Source organism: Fusarium phalaenopsidis, assembly GCF_050370095.1.
Source record: "Fusarium phalaenopsidis strain FUZ10S chromosome Unknown contig_32324, whole genome shotgun sequence".
NCBI classification, from domain to species: Eukaryota; Fungi; Ascomycota; class Sordariomycetes; order Hypocreales; family Nectriaceae; genus Fusarium; species Fusarium phalaenopsidis.
Window position 1 is genome coordinate 70,741 of NW_028145395.1, and position 16,738 is coordinate 87,478.

General features: G+C 55.4%; 5 protein-coding genes across 5 annotated transcripts; 1 reads left to right on the forward strand and 4 right to left on the reverse strand.

Moving 5' to 3' along the window:
- Positions 1 to 3,517: 3,517 nt before the first annotated feature.
- On the reverse strand, positions 3,518 to 4,201 carry LRP88_12676 (uncharacterized protein; the record flags this gene model as incomplete). The annotated part of the gene is made up of 1 exon (XM_083249068.1): positions 3,518 to 4,201. One exon carries the CDS (start codon positions 4,199 to 4,201, stop codon positions 3,518 to 3,520), a length of 684 nt encoding a protein of 227 aa, XP_083095168.1.
- A 117-nt stretch (positions 4,202 to 4,318) lies between these two features.
- On the reverse strand, positions 4,319 to 6,328 carry LRP88_12677 (uncharacterized protein; the record flags this gene model as incomplete). Its single annotated transcript, XM_083249069.1, has 1 exon — positions 4,319 to 6,328. One exon carries the CDS (start codon positions 6,326 to 6,328, stop codon positions 4,319 to 4,321), a length of 2,010 nt encoding a protein of 669 aa, XP_083095169.1.
- A 5,473-nt stretch (positions 6,329 to 11,801) lies between these two features.
- On the reverse strand, positions 11,802 to 12,485 carry LRP88_12678 (uncharacterized protein; the record flags this gene model as incomplete). The annotated part of the gene is made up of 2 exons (XM_083249070.1): positions 11,802 to 12,398; positions 12,465 to 12,485. The coding sequence occupies 2 exons, from the start codon at positions 12,483 to 12,485 to the stop codon at positions 11,802 to 11,804; spliced, it is 618 nt and encodes a 205-aa protein (XP_083095170.1).
- Positions 12,486 to 12,551: 66 nt separating this feature from the next.
- On the reverse strand, positions 12,552 to 13,349 carry LRP88_12679 (uncharacterized protein; the record flags this gene model as incomplete). Its single annotated transcript, XM_083249071.1, has 2 exons — positions 12,552 to 12,884; positions 12,999 to 13,349. 2 exons carry the CDS (start codon positions 13,347 to 13,349, stop codon positions 12,552 to 12,554), a joined length of 684 nt encoding a protein of 227 aa, XP_083095171.1.
- A 1,301-nt stretch (positions 13,350 to 14,650) lies between these two features.
- Positions 14,651 to 15,838, forward strand: LRP88_12680 (uncharacterized protein; the record flags this gene model as incomplete). The annotated part of the gene is made up of 1 exon (XM_083249072.1): positions 14,651 to 15,838. The coding sequence occupies one exon, from the start codon at positions 14,651 to 14,653 to the stop codon at positions 15,836 to 15,838; it is 1,188 nt and encodes a 395-aa protein (XP_083095172.1).
- Positions 15,839 to 16,738: the final 900 nt, after the last annotated feature.

Here is a 16,738-nt window from a genome sequence, read left to right on the forward strand (position 1 = left end):
AATCTGGGCGGACCGTGCCTTCTGCCTCCGACGGCGACGATGCGAGCCTGCCTAGAACACCCATCCACGTATTAGAGCCCATATGGCAGGCAAGAGCCATCTGCATACCAGTACCTGGTAGTTATCCGAGTAAAGTACGGAGTACCCACCTACCTAACTACCTATCTGGTACTTAGGTACCTATGTAGTCTACGAAACCTTCTTGAGTGCTATATCGACTCAGCAAAATGGCAAAACTTGGTGGGTCTCTGGACCCTAGTTATGACTTCTTAATTAGTGTTTAAAACTTCGATTAAACCCACTCTCGCGAGGTAAGCTACCAGTTACCGTAGAGCCTCTAATAAGGGATGGCGAATCATAAGAGGCAAAACAGAACCTGGTAAGGGGTGACAGACCCATCGAATTTTGTCGGTTTGTTGAACCGATAGTCGATGGCTGCGTTGGTTCCTCATGCAGACACTGCCGGTGGTGCAAATCTAGCCACAGCTAGCTGGCCACCGTGCCATACGAGGCCGCCGCAAGCTGCCTCTGCAAGCCTGTTGCCTTCTTCAATTGGGGACTTCAATTCATCACTCACAGTCTTCAGACTAGTTGGGGCTATGGGGTTGGCTGTCAGATTTTTAATCTCACCGGAGGTGCTAGTTATGTTCTTCCATATAAAGCCACTATCAGTATCACACGAATAGTAGCCTACTAGCTATGAGCAGATTGAAACTTACCTAAAATCTTTAACGCGGACTTCTAAATATATAACTATCTGGCATTTATGATTTGGTCATAATGCCACTTCAGATATATCATGAATAATCGTGACCATGGTCATCGACGCACTTGGCCACCGACGTCTGCGTCATGATAGCCTCAGATCCGAGGTACACAACTCACCGTGGGCATGTTGCATCTCAATAGCCAACTGATCCTGAGCAGCGGGTGGATATCTGAGCTATTGGCCGCTATAAGGCTGGCGTAGATGCGGGTTGAAAGCCATTTACAGTCAGGTGCGCTATCCTCAGATCGCGGGTTTATGGAGTAGAGAAAGGCGCAGAATATTCGCAAATTTATTATAGATTATCTAGTCCAATCTAAGGTTAAATGGTACGGAAGCTGCTTAATGCCATTGGAATCCCCAATGGGGAGACTCTGGTGCTGTATGTAGGTGGTTTTATTCGGCCTTACCATGGTGATCACCTAATACTGGGCGAAGGTTCGAAAGGCGCCACAGTGAAAGAATCACAATGGCTTTATCTTCAATATCTAGCCCACGCGTGGGCTTCCATATTTGTGCCAAAGTTAAAGCTGGGGAAGTTACTAATGGCAGCCCATTGTTAAAGGCCAGCAAAGCCGATATTGATGCCCAAAGCTTGCAACAGCCTTCAAGAGCCTCTTGCAACGGCAGCTACATGAGCCACCTTGCAGCCGACGCCCCAGCCAGCCTTGCAATCTATCTTTTTCGTCTCCTCCCTTTTCACCTATGGCCATTAGGCTCGATATCCATTCCCGTCCATTCAATATAGACTTGATGTCTGATGCAATCCGTTGGGAAATATTTGCCGCATTCGAATGTGATCTGCTCGAAAATTAGTACACGGATGTGGTCCACCTTAACCCTTCGCTCCGACGCTGCACCTTTACTAAGACGGCAAGGGCTACGAGCATAGCAACTACAAGAGATTCCGCGACAAGGCCCGTCGGGCTGTGTTGACGTTATTGATGGCGGTGGACCAGGTTCTAAATCCGCTTTGGGTCAGTATTGACCGAGATCGGGCAGAGGGAGAGACAGCGAAGACAATTTTAATGCCTCAGGTTTACTTCTGGCTTGCAACAGCCTTCAACAACAGCTTTCGGTCTTCTGACTCCTTTATCCCAATGGTAGCACATTGTCCTCTTTTTTGGTCTTTCTGCTGCCCGAGCAGAAGACTTATACCCAGCTGCATTATGAAAGGTTAAACTTCTCAGGGGGTAGTTACTAAACTGCTCTAACCTCCGCACATATAGTTAAGAAGTGGGTGATCAAACTAGAGTATGGGAGTCGCTTTCAGGACCAGTTGTGGCTTTCCAGACACACAACTGCAACCAACGCAGTCATGACGATGTGGCTAGGTGTAACTCTTCTGCTGTTGCAGAAGGTTGAAAAAAAAAAAAAAAAAAGGCCACTGTGTTAACATCAGGTCATGATGTTATGATGTGTTGAGAGTCTGTTCTTTATTATAGTTGCAGCCCAGCCCCTGATAGGAACTGAGCCAGAAGATCACAACCAACGCAGAGGTACCATGGTTGGAGGCTCCTTCACGTACGAGGACGTCCAACGCCGTGCGAGCCGACGGATAATGATTCCACCAGTATTCAACCGGGCATGGAAACTGCTTTGCAGCATCACATCCACGAACGGCGCCGGTCATCCAGAAGATCAGGTCTATTATACCGCCGCCCCAAAACCGCTGCCATCTTGCCTATAAGATCTTCTTCCTCAGAGGAGGATAAACGAGAGAGTTAGAGCACGCGTAGAGACAAGGCTGCATTGGCCAGGCCTGATGATGTGAGCCTATCAATAGATGCGTTTCGCGGTATGTACACGGTGTCGGCAGCCTCTCTGGTGGCTTATGGAACCGGTGGTCACGAGGCAAGGGTAAGTTCTGGTGAAGGGGGAGGAAGGGGGAGGAAGGTGGAAGGAAGAGCGAGAGGGAAGGAGCAGAAATTCCGGCTCAGTGGCGATAATGTCCAAGGCAATATGAACAGGCCTACGTCTTGCCGGCTGCTCGAGAGCGACAGTGTGTTACGCGCGGTGGATAATGCGAACCTAGGGGCTAGGCAGCACTGTGGGAGTGACTCCCACAGTCAGAGTCACATAACTACCCTATGTCTCCCCTTACCCACTTAAGCGGACAAAGAGACTTCTACTATTGTGGGGTCTGGCTGATCCTGAACGTGCCATTAACGACAAGAACAATCGGTGAACAGGCAGTAAGGTGGGTGTTCCACCTGCACTGAAAGGGTTTGTGGCGCCTTGGAGTAGTCCGCCCTTACCCTCCTGGCGGGACATCTATATCTACGTGGGCGTACGTACACGATATTCGTTCAAGGCCTAGGGTACAGACGTGAGGGCAGCTCTCTTATCACACCTACCCATGTTGAGCCCCTGCACATGGTCTGACGATTCATTGTTTGAAATACAAAGAGGAGGCCGCCATGGCTGGGACGCTGACACTTATCACACTTGGCCACTGCATACATGGGATCAGGATAGCAAATATTGGTTGAGCTCATAATAGATAATCATTCATAGCCCTTCCATGATGGTGGGATACAAGGGGGCTAAGTAGTACACAAGGGACGGAGACTCGGGATCACACAGCAGCAGCCCCACAACCACCAACCGGTTGAGCTACCAACACAAGGCCGCCTTGATCCGTGTGCCAATGTCCGATATCTAAAGGTATAATAGTCTCGAGCGTAGAGAGGCCCGGAGAGTCCAACAGGGCGTGTCCGTATGAGTGCAAGAGGGTCCTCGCTGCCGGCTTCATGATGAGGGATTGGTGTCCATGACGCCAAACAGGCGATTATCAGACAGCTTCTCCCCCAGTATTTCCTTGCGGTGTCGGTTCCGCGCGCGGACCAGTGCCTCTGCCTCATTGTCCTTGCGGACAAGGTCGAAGAAGAAGGTAGGCTGGCCCTGCCCAGGTCTATCCACACGTCCGATGGCCTGCTCCGTCAGGGCGTTGGTCCATGGCTCGCCGAGTTTGATCACGACGTTGGCGAAGACCAGATCATTGCGCCCAGCCGATAGCACGTTGAATGTAGTAATGACGACGATGGACCTCTGCTGCTCAGAATCGTGGATGTCGCCCGCTCTCTGGACTAGGCGGCTGATCACATCCTCGCGCTCATCTGGTTGCTGCCAGGCAGTGACCAGTTCCGCCTCCGCAAAATCGCCGCATTTCTTCTTGATGTAGTGAAAGGCAGCGGCCGCAACAGCAGGAAATGCCGTGAAGAGCAGTGCATGGAGTGATCCACGTGCGGACTGGTACTTCAGCTCGTCCTCATGTTCCACAATGCCGCGCGAGGCGTTGTTGATGATCTTGGAAAGCGCTGGGAATAGGTCATCATGCTCGGTATACTCGTCCACATGGGACTCATACCGACCCCCTTCTAGCTGTAGGTCCGACCCGACGTCGTCGCTCTTCCAAGGGATAGCGTGTTCCATCCAGAAAGGCAATAAACCTGGGACCGATGCTCCGCGGAGCATAAGGTTAAGTGATTTGAGGGTACCCCCGAATTTCCGGATGTTGAAGGAAGGGTCATTGGCTATCTCCTCCTGTGCCTAGCGCAGCAGATGTTCATATGCCTCCTTGCACCCTTCCGGCGTCTCGAACCAGAGCTCGAAGCGCGTAGTAAGGCCTCTCGCTGCCGTAATCCAGCCATCAACGATCGGGCTCTTCTCACTCCTCGCGGTCATCCAGCGTGAGATCAGATCCCTCACGGCAATCATGGCTGCTCGCGTTTCGGCTTCCTGGCTGGCCCCCGAGTGTGCAGTACGGCATCGGTCCAGCCGCCGGGTGGCGTCCTCGAAGTGACGCCTCTGGTCAGGGTCAGGCTGGATGATGCTATAGCTAGCGTTGAAGTCGGTCACGGACGTGTTGGCAGGGGTGCCGCTCAGAAAGTACACCCGAGGCGCTGACTGTCCACCGGGCTGCAGCCGTCGGCAGATGGAGACAGTCGCGGCGTGGAGGTTGCTCCCGACACCCTGGTAGAGGTTGTACTCGTCGAAGGTGATGCTCCTGGGGGCGAGCCTTGCGCGGGTCACGACGCTGATCCGCCCGGCCTTGGAACCACTCGCTTTCGTCTTGACGTGAACGCTGAGTTGTTGGGCGCCTGACCACGGGGAATTTCTGCGGGCGTCGTTGGCCCAGTCTCGGCTGAGCTTCTCCCTCGTCAGCAACAGCCACACATCTTGTCCCTTCTCCTGCGAGGTCGAGCTGTGGCTGTAGGCGTCGGCTCGCTGCTGATCGGTAAGTTGGGCCACGCCCAGTAGATCATCGAATGTTTCCGGCACGCGGGGCACGCTCAGCTTGATGGTGTGCTTGCTATCCGACTCGAGCTTCACACGCAGGAGCAGCTCACTCGTGAGCAAGGGGGGGGACCTCGGATCGATCGGGGCCAAGTGGTAGCCGTTACCGATCGTGTAGCCGTGCATCATAGCCCGGCCACGTAGGGGATGGTTCGGTTCGTCAAACGTGGGCTTAACGTAAGCCTTCCACTGCTCAATCCAATTCTGCTCCAGACCCTTTGGGCAGACCTGTATGTCTACGCCCCGTGCCGTGCTCCTGGCAAAGTCCCTCATCGGGTTGTCTGGCTCGCAGAGGCACTGGACACCGAAATCGTCTCCGAGTGGGCAACGCGTGTGAACCTCATCTGTGTCGGGCGGGCAGTGGAGGTGGGGGTTGCTGTCGATGTGGTCATCCATCCGCTGGAGCGTCCAAGTGAACACCGCGACGGCCATGGTAGCGATGGTCTTCCCGCTGGCCATGGCGTCGCCGTTGTAGTGACCGTGCAGATCAGGATGGTCGCGGGCACTGGTAATCACACGGAACAGGTACGCAAGCTGAGGAAGTTTGAGAGGGAGCCGTGTGCCGGGCAGGCGCTTTTCCGTCTTTGGCGTGATAGAACTCGGGTCGAGGCAGAACATCCGCGCGAACGCCGGGATGCTCTCCACGGGGAGAGAGTTCAGACTGCGTAGATGTCCAAGGACACCCTGCCCTGGGTCGACGTCCTCAGTGCTCTCAGCAACGTCCTGGCCAGGGGCTGCTGGTGACGCTTGGCCATCAACCGCACCATCTTCATAGTCCAGTGGGTCATCCGAGATGTAAATCACCTCTTGGTTGTTATCCGGATCATCTAGAGGCGAGGAGTGATCGTTTGAGCCCTGGTCGTCTTCATCGATGCGTGTATGCAGCGGGTCATGCAGTCGGGCGTCATCTTCTGCACTGGGCTGCACTTCGGCAATCTCATCCGTGTCTACACTGAGCACCACTGCACTGGGCGCCACTGGCACGGTGCCTACGAGCGACGTTGGCTCGGTGACGGCGGAGGCGTTGAGCGCTGGCTCCTCGGGGGCAAGCCGGGCATAGAGGCACGGGAACGCCAAGATCTGGGTGCCGGTGTCGTCATGGGCAAGACGGAGGGCGTATCTGGTGAGGAAGGTAACGTAGTCCTCCTCGTGGCAGATGTCGTGCGGGACCGGGTCACCGGGGATGCTGGCGTGGAAAGAGACAACGCGTCGCCCGCCGAATGCTGCCTCGGCGCGTGTCAGGAGGGATTCGAGCGAGTGCATCCACGGGCGTGAAAGCTGATCCCCGTCGAAGTCATCATTCTCTGGCCTAGACGCCTAGTCGACGAGAGGAAGGATGAAGTTGGTGCGTGATTCCGGCCCAGTACCATCGCCCTTCATCTCGAAGTAGCACCCGTCCAGCCCGACGCGGTTTGATGACTCCATGGCTGCGCTGGGAAGGTCTCGTCTAGACCTGCCCTTTTCTATACGGGTAAAGCAGAGAGCGAGGCGGACAAGGAGGTTGACTCGGGGAGAGCAGCCTTCTCACATGCGGCCGAGGAGGGTGAGTTGCGGGGTGTTGGTGGCGGTGAGGCTCACGGGTGGCCGGCCGGCAAGAAGGCGGTCGGTCGACTTTGATCGGAAATGCGAGGGAGGGTGGTAGCTTCGGTGTGATGCTCGGCGTTGGAAGAATACCGAATATTATGTGCGGTGGCGGATTAGGTGTTCACAGAGACCTTGGCGAGGAGAATGTGCCGACCGGTGCTTGATGGAGCAGTGTCCTGAGAAAAGCCACGAGTTAGATTTCTCCTCCTGTCAGACGTAAGTTTCTTTGAGATTATACTTACTAGGTGGCGAGGAAAGGCAGAGGGGGATAAATGCGGAAGAAAAAGAGGTCACGGGTGATCGATGTTTGACGAGAGCAGAGATGTAAGGAGAGAGGCGTGGAGGAGTGAGATAGCGCAGAATTCAGTAAGATAAGATGCGGGGTTATTGAACAACCTGATCACTCGAAAGAGATGTGGGGGCGGCAGTCCAGTGAATTACGAACAAGGTGAGAATCATTAGATAGAAGGCCTCGGTGGGCATTTCAAGAGTGTATATTTTATATGCCGTCATATAACTATCCCATTCCTATCTCGGTACCAGCATTCCACGCAGTAGGCAGCATCGAGCCATCATATCTATTAAATACATGGCAACTCTGGCCGCCTATGAATATAAGCCAGGTGAATACAAATACATCTTGGGGAATACTGCAAGTTCTCGGCATAGAGGTGACAGTGACCAAACATGACCTTCCTACTCGAGTATGTGAAGAAATGGAGATGGCCGGATCGCGGGCTTCTGGCAGAGTCCAAAACGGAGGAGAGCTTCGGCGGGCGCTGAGCAATCGTCAAGGATGAATGTTTGGAGGAGAAATAAGAGAAATTGGCGCCAGCTCAGGTCGGATATCATGACGGCCTTGTTGAGTGGTATGACGCGGCAAAAAAGAACGATGTTGTCGGCACGGAGAGATGGTGCGGTGCTGTGAGATGGTTGATACCGGCATACTAACTGGCATAGCTTTTGATAGCTGTAGTCAGCTAGCCCAGGTCTCGGCGTCCGGAGGGGGTCGTCGATGATGCAGCACAAGGCGAAGGGCTGACGAGAGGGGAGAGCTTCAGGGTCGTCGACCGTGTGAAAAAACATGTACCCGAGTCTTGTCTGGGCGGAGGGTGACTGAGTGAGCACGGTTCCGGTTGAGGACGGCTCGTGGTGGCATCGCCGCCGTTTGGTCGCTTCATCGCTGGGCGGCGTCTCCTACGAGGCCGCTCGCCGAGGGGCATATGGCGGCTCGTCGGGTCTGCGCTTGGATGGACCGGGCCGTTCCTTGGGGGACGATGCGGGCGACAGCTGTAGCTGCCGAGGCAGAGACATCTCGGCGATCGGGGAGGAAGACTAGATGGCGAGTGCGATGTCAGCGGGCGAGGCGGTGGGTCAGAGATGAGAGGGACGGGGTGCACCCACCTATGCACCGAGAGTGTGGGCGACGGAGGTTATGAGAGTGAAGATTCTGAGTTGCGCCCACCCTTATCGGCCGAGGAGGGAGGATTATGCTGGGCAAGCGGCGCGAGGTGATTCCTGGCTCCCTCAGTGGCACAGACAAACAGAGCCTGCAAAGCAAACGTGAGCAAGGGAAGAGGAAGAAACCTTATCCAGCCCCCCTGCGTGGTTGACGACGGAGAAGGCGAGGAGGCGTCGCTAGAGAGAACCAGGAGAGCCGTAGAGCGCCGAAAATTGAGGCGGGCCACGGGAAGCATATGTGGTGCGGCAGCTCAGCAGCGGAGAGGTATGAGCATCGCAGTGCGGATGTAGGGTGGCCTCGCCCGTCTAATGGAGCAGGAAGAGTTTTACAAAGGCGTAGGGGTGACCACCATCCAGGTGTAGGAAGGTGAATGCTCGTCACGCATAGCATGCCTGGGCATAGAGGCTAAGGCGAGGAAGAGAGGAGAATGAAGATGGAGGGGGAGCGGGAGAGGGTAGAAGGAACAGAGCGAGTGCAACACGGCTGGGTCCAAGGCTGCGATATCATCCACCGAGTGAGGGGCATCTATGAGTCGCCTAGCCATCTTGCTCGGCCGGGAGTGCAAGAGCCTGCGATGGTGGCGAGCCACGAAGGCGCGTTGGAAGAAGAGGTAACACATAGGGATGGCATTGCTCTGCGGGTTGCGGCCCTCTCAGGGAGCCACAGACCAGGCTCCATCACTGACAACGACGAAGAATCCTCGGGTCGAGGGACAAGTCAGCGGGAGGCAGCGCCGGCGGATAGGGTATGCCTCGATAATAAACAGCCTGGCCACATGAGGCGACAAACATCAGCAACACCAACCCGCCACGGCCGTCGGGATACTCGTTCACAGGGCGCTATGGAGTCGTGCTACACGGGTCTCGTCGAGTCAAGGCGTTATTCGGCAACATCGGAGGAGTCAGCAGAGCAGGTTCGGCCCTGCCTCGTGCATTGGTCATTGGTCATCTACCTAACACTCAAAGTTCGGGCAAATGGCATATGCCGCAGCAGCGTTGCGCATGTAGCGGTCCCAAGAGGTGCAGTTGAAGAATGCAGCGAGCTCCGTGAGGGAGGGATGCCGATTCTCGGCCTGGAGGAGCTCCCACCGGTAGCGGAATATACACCCGGTGAGGGGTGTGGCGGGTGTCGGGGAGGTGGGAATCAAGCCAACGGCGAGCAAAAAGTGGCAGCGTGAGGCCCCAAGCGACGATGGGCCGACCAGCTGATAGGTGTATGTTAGCGTGAGGATTCTAGCCTAGTAGAGCATCCAGTCACAGGAGTCTGGGTGACGGGGGTGTTGCGCAAGCGTCGGCATAGTCCACTCACAGTTTCCAGCCAAAAGAGGGCATCGTGTGTGCCGAAGGCCGGATCGGACTCAACACACTGATGATGGAGATGCTCCCAGTCGGATAGCTCCGTATGAAATACATCCGTGCGGATCGGCGCCGGGGCGGGTGCTGTTTCTCGACGTGGATCAGGACAAAGCTCCTCCTATCGCATCGACCTGGCGTCATCGGGCAACGCATCGGACGGGGTCATCGGCTTCACTCCGTCGAGGGCATCGCCGGGAGATATGTCAGATCGCCCGGAGGTCATGTCGACTACGACAGACGAGGGAAGGTTTGAGGGGCGGTGTAATTATCGGCTCACCGTCTGTTCGCGAGGTCAGCTTCACGCGTGACAGCGGGGAGAGAAGCGGATGGGAAGGGACATACCCGTCTCGAGGGAGGTTATGCGGATGGCGACGATGGGCGTAACGAGAGGCCTAGCGCAGGTTAGGTTGTGATAGCTCTCGTCTTGGTCAGAGAGATAATAGCCGCGGAAGATAAGAGGAATTGGGAGAGCGCTAGAGTAAGAATAAGGGAGAGGAGTAGAAATGAGGTGACGATTGTGAAGAACAAAGGTGCGGGTGGTGAATGTTGCACAAAGCACGTGACGTATTGCGTAGGCAGCAAGGCAGCTCTCTCAACGGGCAAGGCGACATCAGTCGGAATTTGACCTATTGCTTGATCAATAACCAATCTACTGTTTCGCATTGATCTGGGCGAAAATTCGACAATGATCAAGGAAATGCGATCATATGCATACACTCACTGGAGGAGGAGGTGGCGGGCACACATCTCGGGAGCTTATACCCGCTTTAAGCCGGGGCAAATAATATCTGTTTCATAAAAGGATAGGTTGTAGCCCTGTTATTAATTCGTATATCGCCCGTGGGCAGTATGCCACCTGCCCAAGTGCATGGATACCACCTCCGATGTCGCGATGTAGGTGAATGACTTCGAGGCATGCAATCAAGAAGGCCGCTCCTTCAGTCACGAGCAGCCCTTTATCTCCTACATCAAGTATCCTCGTGAAGATGGGTAATCGCAATGAAAACCAGCATCAAACCCCGGAAGATATTCCCATCTTCGCGGATAAGACGGCAACGCCGGCTGGCGCCAACCCCGAAAACAACGACAACAAGTTCATTCTTCACCCTATGGATGATAACCGACAAGAACGGTCCGCAGACCGCATTTATCAGGCGTCAGCGGGGAGGTTGCCATTCCCTGTCGAGTTTTGGCTGTGTATCTATACATCGCCAACCGACATCACATCCATCACCGAGCTATATGCGAACCCGCAAGCGCTAGAAACAACCCGGGCGACCCAATATCCTCCCAAGGGGCAGCCTCTGACTATGGAGGTACTGCGGTGGGGATATCGGGTCACAGGCGAGTGGCATATCGGGTATCTGGTTGAAGTTCTTCATCAACGGTAACAGCGCAACAACCCGGATGTAATTCCTATGTGGACTCGCATGACGCTTCAAATCCTCGACAACTCATACCGCAATATGGCAATCACATTTCCCGGCACGATATGGCCAACAGCCGCCGTTGGCATGACAGTCAACCTACCAGCTCTGCGGGCAGTAGAGGGATCAGGCATCAACGTTTGGAGCGTTGATCAGAGTGGATACGTTTCGTGGACATGGCAGGGGACGCAGTAATATCACATACTAATATGACGCGATGGTACGGTGTTGTTGCTATACCTATGTACGATAAACAATGACCAAGGCCTCAGGGAGGGAAGCTTGCTAGTCGTTTGCGTGAGACCAAATGAGGCGATTGATGCCCCTGAGTGCGCTGACTTGAAGGTCCCAATTGCGCTGAAGAAGGCAGCTTACAGCGGGCGGCTTCGACAACAGCTTGCAACCGTCTCCAGGTAGCTGTGGCTCAGTGTTTAAGTGTGGCCCTGGTGGCTGATTGCAAACTAGCTTCTGATTGGCTACATCTAAGACGACTCACCACTTCTGTCATGTAATCTGTTCGTAAAATACGAATAGCGGCTGGGCTGTGGGGCGCCTTGGGGGAGAGCTGGAGCAAGGCCCGTGGGGAATATAGGGTAGTGTCGAGAGTTTTGACCGGCTTGTGTGATTGATATGGTGAGTGATCACAGGCATGTCAGAGGGGTCAGAAGAGTCAGAAGGCTGCTGATGCTGTGAGGGACAAGGGATCGATATCCTACAGGTTGTCTACCTACTTCTACTCATGCATGATTGACTTTTCCTCCACTACCGTGCCCTATGTTGGCACAAACAAGCCGGCTACTACATACAAAAGCTTCTCCTTCATCGAACCACATTTTCCCAAGGTAAAAGGCAACACGAGGAAGAGCGCCGGCTGGACTCGAGACGGCGCCATGCTGTTCAGGGCCTGCCTATACCGTCGTGACCCATTCTTGGTCATCGTCGAGGTTGGGGTTATGGCCATCGAGATACGTCTCATGCCGGGCTTGGAAGTATGCTTCATCAAAAGGCAAGGCAAGGCTGTGCCCGGGTTCTATAACCTTCTGCAGCTCCGTCTGTAGGATAGATACGATCTTCCCGGCCCTCTTCACGCCGCTGACATTGGAGGCTGCCAAAATGCCGTCCACGAGATGCTCGACCGTATTGTAGTAGTGCCCGGCCGACCGGCTGTGGTGGGCAAGCTTGGCGGCGCAGAGGATGACGCCCACCCAGGTCTGCACAAAGGGCTTGGCAACGCTGGAAGGGGCGTGTCGCACCTCGACAACCAGCCGACCTGGGGTGTCCGATGAGATCTCGGGTGCGCTGGTGGGCGGGGGTTCGAGTCTGCTCCACGCCGCGCCGGGGAGCTGGAGGGTAGGGGCTGTGTGGTCGGGAGAGGGTGGGCGAGGCGGTATGAGAGGAGATGGGTGGGCGAGGTCATGGCTGCGGCGGCTGCTCCCCAGGGCCACGGGGGGCTCTTCTCCAAGCTCTCGGACGTTGACGGCACGGGTTTCGATGAAGCCGCAACCCTCTAGGGCGGCGCAGACATGCCCTATGAGCTTATCCGTAGAGCTGCAACCCTATATGAGGCGTACAACGTGAGGAATATAGTCCATGGCGTTGTCGGGGAGATTCTGTCGTATCTCTGAGCTGTCATCTGGGCCGAGCGGCGGGGCGGATTCTCAGTCCCAGTCGCGGTCGGCAGTCAGTGGAGGGCCGGCAGTCTCGCGGGTTGGGCAGAGAAAAAGTAGTAGGGGCTCTTCGAGAAGCCAGAGGAGTGTGAAGAGGCGCTGAAAGGCCAGTCGCGTGGGGCTACCGGCCGGATCGCGGGCCGGAGTCGAGAAACTGAAGTTGACGTGCAGCCCGAAGGAGGGCCCCACGAAAACTCTGCCGCCCAACCTGTCGTAGATGCATGCGATGGCGTCCCAGAAGTTGGAAAAGCCGTTCAGCCATTCACTCTCGGGGAGGATGGGGATGGTCAATTCAACTGGGTACAGTGCCTCGTCTTGATCCTCCTAAATGAAGACTCCGGATTCATGCTGTACTGTCCAGGTGTCATATTGGCCTGGGAATGGAAGGCCGGGTGGGTGACCCGGCACAAAGGTGTCGTGCAATCGCCGTCGGCAGACCTCATGCTCGGGCGGCTGCTCTTCGCCCATCCCCTTTGAGGGGAACTGGTCACGACGAACAATGAGGTCGATGGCAACCTGGCGCCCTGTGACGTTGAGCTCCGATGCCAAGATTTCGCAGATAGAGTGGCACTGGCGCAAGTAGTCATGCTCGCCTCCCTCGCCTATTGACTCGTCCAGGGCAGGGCACGCAAACTCGAACTCGAGTCCAAAGAACAGGGTCTGGGATCTGTTTTCAAGTTCCCCGCGAGTTCTCTTTATCTGCCTCTCATCCATAGCGTGTGTTGGTCGGCGGCGCTTACTGGCGGAAGCCGCGGGAGGCGATGACGAGGAGTGTGACATATCGGCCATGGGTCGAGAGGATCGGGTGATGATCGGGGTGGTGCGTGTTTGGGTATGGCCAGCCCGCCAGCTGGGATGGAGTGCTCGCTTCGTGATATAGTTCATCGGCCGGGAGGGTGGGCGGACAATCTATGCCGGTGGTTAGCGATAACTAAAGGGGGCTATGCTCGGAGGAGGTGATCTTCGAGAGAGGCAGACGTGTAGAAGGATAACGCAAACGAAGTGTATGCTAGCATTCGTTACTGAACAGGCTCGGGAGTATGACGCAGGGCGACTTCGAGGGTGAGCTTTTTGCGCCTTGCAACGAGCTGGCGAGATTCCATGCGAGTGAATCGCCATGATGTGTTTGCACCACGGCGAACGCGCTAGTGAGAGAGCACTGACTGCCTTGCTGTCATTCACCCGCCAAATGGGCTTCTGTACCGCCCGACCAAGAGATGACATCATGGCGCCTGCGATGCATAAACAGGCGAGTTGCACGGCCAGGCCAGGATAGATATAATCAGTGGTGGAGGAAGCATTCGCGATATGCATCATGGTATCGATGGAATGGTGTTGGTTTAAGGTTGGGCTGATGCATCAGTAGGTCAGATCGTCCACGTGCCACGGTGCCACCATCGTGGCGGGGGCGGGGCTCCTACTGGATATGCCTGATCGGGGGTGGGCGGGTGCGATCTCAACGGCCATCACGTGCGCACTGGGATAATGATCTCAGGGCGATATCGCCAAAGCAGTCGGTGTAATAGGGTAGAAAGGTCATGTTAAACAGCTGTATAAGCGTGCGGCAATCAAGGGTGCGGGGCATGGTTGGCGTTGACCACGCGCCCGGCTATTATGCTTAATGAAGGGCATCCTATCTGCCACTTCCCATCATGACAACGATGCTCTAGGTATTTGCAGCGTAGACAAGTTAAGTACTGCCCTATATCCTTATGCGCTTGATTGACTGGCTAAGAGCCGCCTAATTGCTTATAGTGACGGTGAATACGGTGGGTTTCTTTATTGAGGAACGGTGACTCTACGCGGGTGCCTAGGCCTTTATTTTTTTGCCCCCTTCTATACTTCTTCCATCTTACAAGCCTCATCGGAGCATAGCCTATTACTCTCTCTCGGCCGCATGACGATGTGTTATGGGAGTCAGTTAATGACGTGCTTATACCTTGGCGACAATATTCGCGATGGATCTCGAAAATATCCGCCTCTTACGGCGGGTAATACAGGAGAATGTAAAGAGTTCCCAGCGATAGCTATCCCAACTGACGAATCTTCTGCATTAGCAGGAACCAAGGACATCACAAGGTGAAGAGGCGATGGGATTCTTCATCAACGAGGCTAACCAGCTCATAGATTTGGACCAACTCCGGGACTACATCGAGGCGCTTTCATCGACCGTGGAGGATCTACGGGCGGGTTGCCTCATCCTATCGGACCACTTACTCAAACCCCTTGACGGTGTGCTAGGCTCCCTGAGTTACACGCCCCGCGGCGCTGATGCTGATGCACACGGCGACGAGGAGGACACCGAAGGTGGCTTGGACACGGTGCAGGAGGATTCCACCCACGCCGACAGGGCCAGCGAGCCATATAGCCAGCGCCCACAGCCTAAGCGACACTGTTACGATCACGATAACACCCCCAGTAGCCCAAACACAAACAGTGGCAGCAGTGAACACCTCACCACCGTGACATCGTCTTCGGGTGTAGGCAACGATGACAACGCAACCAGAAGCCCGACCACCTTCACGCTGACGTCTAACGATCTGGGTGCTCGCATGCCCCAGACTCTATACGAGCTATCGCAAGAGAAGGGGTTCTCGAGCGTTGTTCGTGGGCCTCGGATCGAGGTCGAGAAACTGGATGAGGAGATGGCCATGTGGATGACGCCAGAGGCCGAGCTGGATATCATGCTGAACGTGTTTAAGGAGACACAGGATGCCGACATCGTGCGCATCTACCGGAGAAGAGTCCCCAAGGGGAGAGAGCTAGAGTGGCCCACTCTTGATGCTTCCCTCGAGCGACCGACATCGGAGGAGGCGGAGAGCATCCTTGAGACGTTTCTGCAGAAGCCGCCCGAGAAGGTAGCCTCCTGTAGTGGGTTAATGACCACGGAACGAGACGACCCATGTCCCCTCTATGCCGGCGAGGAGCTCGAAAGATTCAATGAGATCACACACCTCGGCAAGAAATATATGCACTTGGGGAAGGCGGGCTCAGCCATAGCCCTACACAAGGAAGACATGGGCCTTTGGTCCGCCAACTGCGTGAATTGGGGACTCAGGCTGTGGATCCTCGTCGAAGCTTCTCACGAGACCGAGCTGAAGGCGTGGGTTCGGCAAAGGTGGCCAGATGAATGTGAGCTGTGCGACCAATTTGTTCGGCATCTCAACCTGCTACCCTCTCCGCGCGCGCTCCGGGAGGCTAGTCTGAAGGCTAATGTTGTCGCCCAGGGCCCAGGTGACATGATCATCACGACGAATGGGCAGTACTATTTCACCTAGAATATAAGGGATAAATTTGCCTGCTCAATCAACTGGCTGCCCCCGCATGAGGGCCTTATCATACGGCACACGGCACTTCGGGTGTGCAACGAGTGCGGCCTCGTGGGCCTCTTTGGAGTGGAAGATTGCCTCATTGGCTGGGTCGACAAGATAGTCCCGCCTCCGACGGAGGATGACTCGGCTCCGCCCACGACGACGAAGAAGACGAGGCTCAAGAGGAAGAGAAGAGGTGCAGCACATGAAAGTAGGAAGAGGACGAGGACCCAGAGCCGGCAAGGTACCCCTTCTGACGCCGAAACCCGCGGCACCCTCCCCAAACGACATGGCCCAGATCTACTGGAGGAACGAGGCCAGGATGAGATTGTGGGGGGTCTTGTCTTGTGTGAATACAGGAATCTGATGAAGATCAAGGGCAACAAAGTACAAACTCGCTACCGGCAGCTGCGGTTCAACGACGCGTACAATGACCTGAGAGGTGGCGCGGGACATATGCCCAGCACCCTCCGCGAGCGAATTGCGCAAGCTTTTGGCACTACATTCTACAATGACCACAAGGCCAGGCGCTGCTAGAAGAAGCTCTGTGGACCATACGGCCCGGGTCTCCTGGCCTTCGTCCCACCGTGCCGACAAGGCAGAGGAGGCAGAGAAGCTCTGCGAGCTGTGCGAGCTGCACGAGCTGCTGGAAAGTGTGTATGTGCACAAGCTTTGCGCTGCGGGATTGGCATTCCTGCAAGCGACGGACAATGGCAGGATTGCCAACTTTGCATTCTCGGGCAAGGAAGAGGATTTGGATTAGGATGCGATGGGGGAAGATGAAGTGCTAGGGTGGATAGGTCTAGCTGACCATGATGGACAGTGCCATGATCTACGTCTATGGCAGCTATGCGTCATGCTTGATAG